Here is a 2396-nt window from a genome sequence, read left to right on the forward strand (position 1 = left end):
AAGTATTGTGCAGCCCAATTTGGCTGTGTTAAGCCACAACTGGATGGATGTTTCCCGGAAGCCTGACGGGTCAGTTTAATCCCTAGCTGTGGCGAGGGAAGCCATTTCTGTGTGTTTACATGGTGAGATAGCGGTAGGATGAGTGTGTGTTGTACCTGGTGGGCTCTGCAGATGAGGTCCAGGTCGTGGCGGTTGAGGAACTTGCTGACCACATCAGCGCCGAAGGTGAAGGAGACGCCGCGGTCGTTTTCTCCCCAGCCCTGGACGTCCTTATCGGGGTCTGACCACAGCAGGTCACACAGGAGGCCTGGGAGGGAAAAAAAACACAATATTAAGGCAACTGACAATTATTTTCATAGTTGATTCATCGGTCAATTATTTTCTCTATTAACGGATTAGTTGTTTGGTCTATGATTTTGTTTTATTGTGTCAAACTCAGTTTCACTAAGGGTTACAATGGAAAATGAGAATCACATCTAGGTCCAGACATGTTTAGTTTATTGACATGCTTTTAATCCAAAAAAGTAAAATATCTTTGACTGTATTATTGCACGTCACTTATAGTCTTCTCACTTACAGTTTGGTCGACATAAAGCCTTAAAAAAAAAGTCAGCAAAAAAGTTCCTCAGCCATCGAAGAATTTGGCAAATCTGCGAGAGGCCAGAGCTCGCTGGCCTTGAGTTTGACATATGTGATTTATGATATTGTTTGGTCAATCAGTGTTTCCCAGAGCCCAAGATGACGTCCTCAATTGTTTTGTTTTTGTCCACAACTCAAAAGATATTCCCTTTACTGTCACAGAGGAGAGAAGAAACTAGAAAATATTCACATTTAACAAGCTGGAATTGGAGAATTTTGACTCAAACTGATTAATCCATTATCAGAATAGTCAGCTCTACACAATATTAAATATATCTTACTGACACTTGCTGTCCAGAGAGGTGTTAATGGCTGCGTTCACACAGGAGAATGAGACGGGATTTATCTCATTCATCACACACACACACACACACACACACACACACACCCAAACAAACACACACACACACACACACACACACACACACACACACACACACACCCACACACACACCACCACACACACACCACACACACACACACCCACACACACACACACACACACACACACACACACACACACACACACACACACACACACACTCCTTGAAGGAGACCATAAGAGGATCTGAGAGACAGCGGCTTTTAGGATCTGAACATGGTTCCCTTATAAGGACAAGCCGGACCAGGTTTACTTCCACTGGTTTACTAGGACTAACAGAAGAGCACAAGTCCACCATCAGCTGAGGCTACAAGGAATAGAATCACAGTATCTTCAAATAACCTCATTGTCATAAATAAACATCTCTACTCCCACAGACTATGCTTGCAAGTCTCTCTTAAATCTCAGCAGATACAGGATCTATTTCCTACGTTAGGAAGGTTGATAAATTCTTTTACTTCTCAGGCTGAGTGGGACCAAACCTGCGTCACTCTGAGAATGTTTGACCAGTTAGGACCGATTTTCCACCCTGAGAAGCTTAATAACTAAGGGCCTAGATTTGTTTTGAACTTAACTTATCAATATTTAATGTAAAAGGGTGTGTTTGGCAGTTTGTATCTGGCGCACACAAAAGATTGCAAGTGGACTGGGCTTTGAGTAGCCCATAAATAAAAAATAAAAAAAAAATAAAAAATCAGGCCAATCCTAACGTACAAGCTCTGGTTCACTATTATCAATTAAAGCCAAAATTATTAGCATATTAGTTGATCAACACTTTTTTCTTTTTTATCTGTAACTATGTCATGTCATGTCATTTATTATCAGTAATTTTAGCATCGTAAAACATCATTCAAAGTTGTCAGAAACAAAGTAAAATTATGAAAAGCCGTTTTGGGTCATCTTTCCACTTTTCCAACCATCACAACTCTTACAGTTAACTGATTTACATATGAAAATATGTTGGCTCTATAGACGCTAAAAACGTATTAGTAACCTCAGAGCTGTTTCTGGTTAAACAGAAAGGTCTCAAATAGGTTTTAAAAAGGTCTATCTCTGTTGGGATCCTTTCCATAATGTTGTCAATCACTTATTTTGCCACTCTGAGCATGTCAGTGGCAAAGTATATAAAAATAAAAAATGTTCACACTTAATACAGATGGTTGTTTCCATCAGTCACTTACACACAAAAATATAGGAAAATAGCATCCATGTTGAAAAAAAATGTTTAATGTAAACCAAATGAACTAAAAACCAAAGTGCAACAAATAGAATTTTTTTATTGTAGTCACACAGTGGAGGAAGAAGAAGCAATACTATCGCGTAAAAACACTCCATTACAATTGGCATATAGTGTGTGTGTGTGTGTGTGTGTGTG

The 2396-nt window shown here is 39.5% G+C and overlaps 2 protein-coding genes across 2 annotated transcripts in view; one reads left to right on the forward strand and one right to left on the reverse strand.

Moving 5' to 3' along the window:
- LOC116707192 (equilibrative nucleoside transporter 2) overlaps positions 1-1013 on the forward strand; it is a 26823-nt gene extending 25810 nt beyond the window's left edge. The window contains exon 14 of the mRNA XM_032544468.1: positions 995-1013. The gene's annotated coding sequence lies outside the window, so the exon portion shown is untranslated. The remainder of the gene's footprint in view (positions 1-994) is intronic.
- LOC116707200 (serine/threonine-protein phosphatase PP1-beta catalytic subunit) overlaps positions 1-2396 on the reverse strand; it is a 26683-nt gene that overhangs the window by 2231 nt on the left and 22056 nt on the right. The window contains exon 6 of the mRNA XM_032544481.1: positions 156-307. Within this exon, the coding sequence (XP_032400372.1) occupies positions 156-307 (152 nt within the window). The remainder of the gene's footprint in view (positions 1-155; positions 308-2396) is intronic.

Source organism: Etheostoma spectabile, chromosome 19, assembly GCF_008692095.1.
Source record: "Etheostoma spectabile isolate EspeVRDwgs_2016 chromosome 19, UIUC_Espe_1.0, whole genome shotgun sequence".
NCBI classification, from domain to species: domain Eukaryota; kingdom Metazoa; phylum Chordata; class Actinopteri; order Perciformes; family Percidae; genus Etheostoma; species Etheostoma spectabile.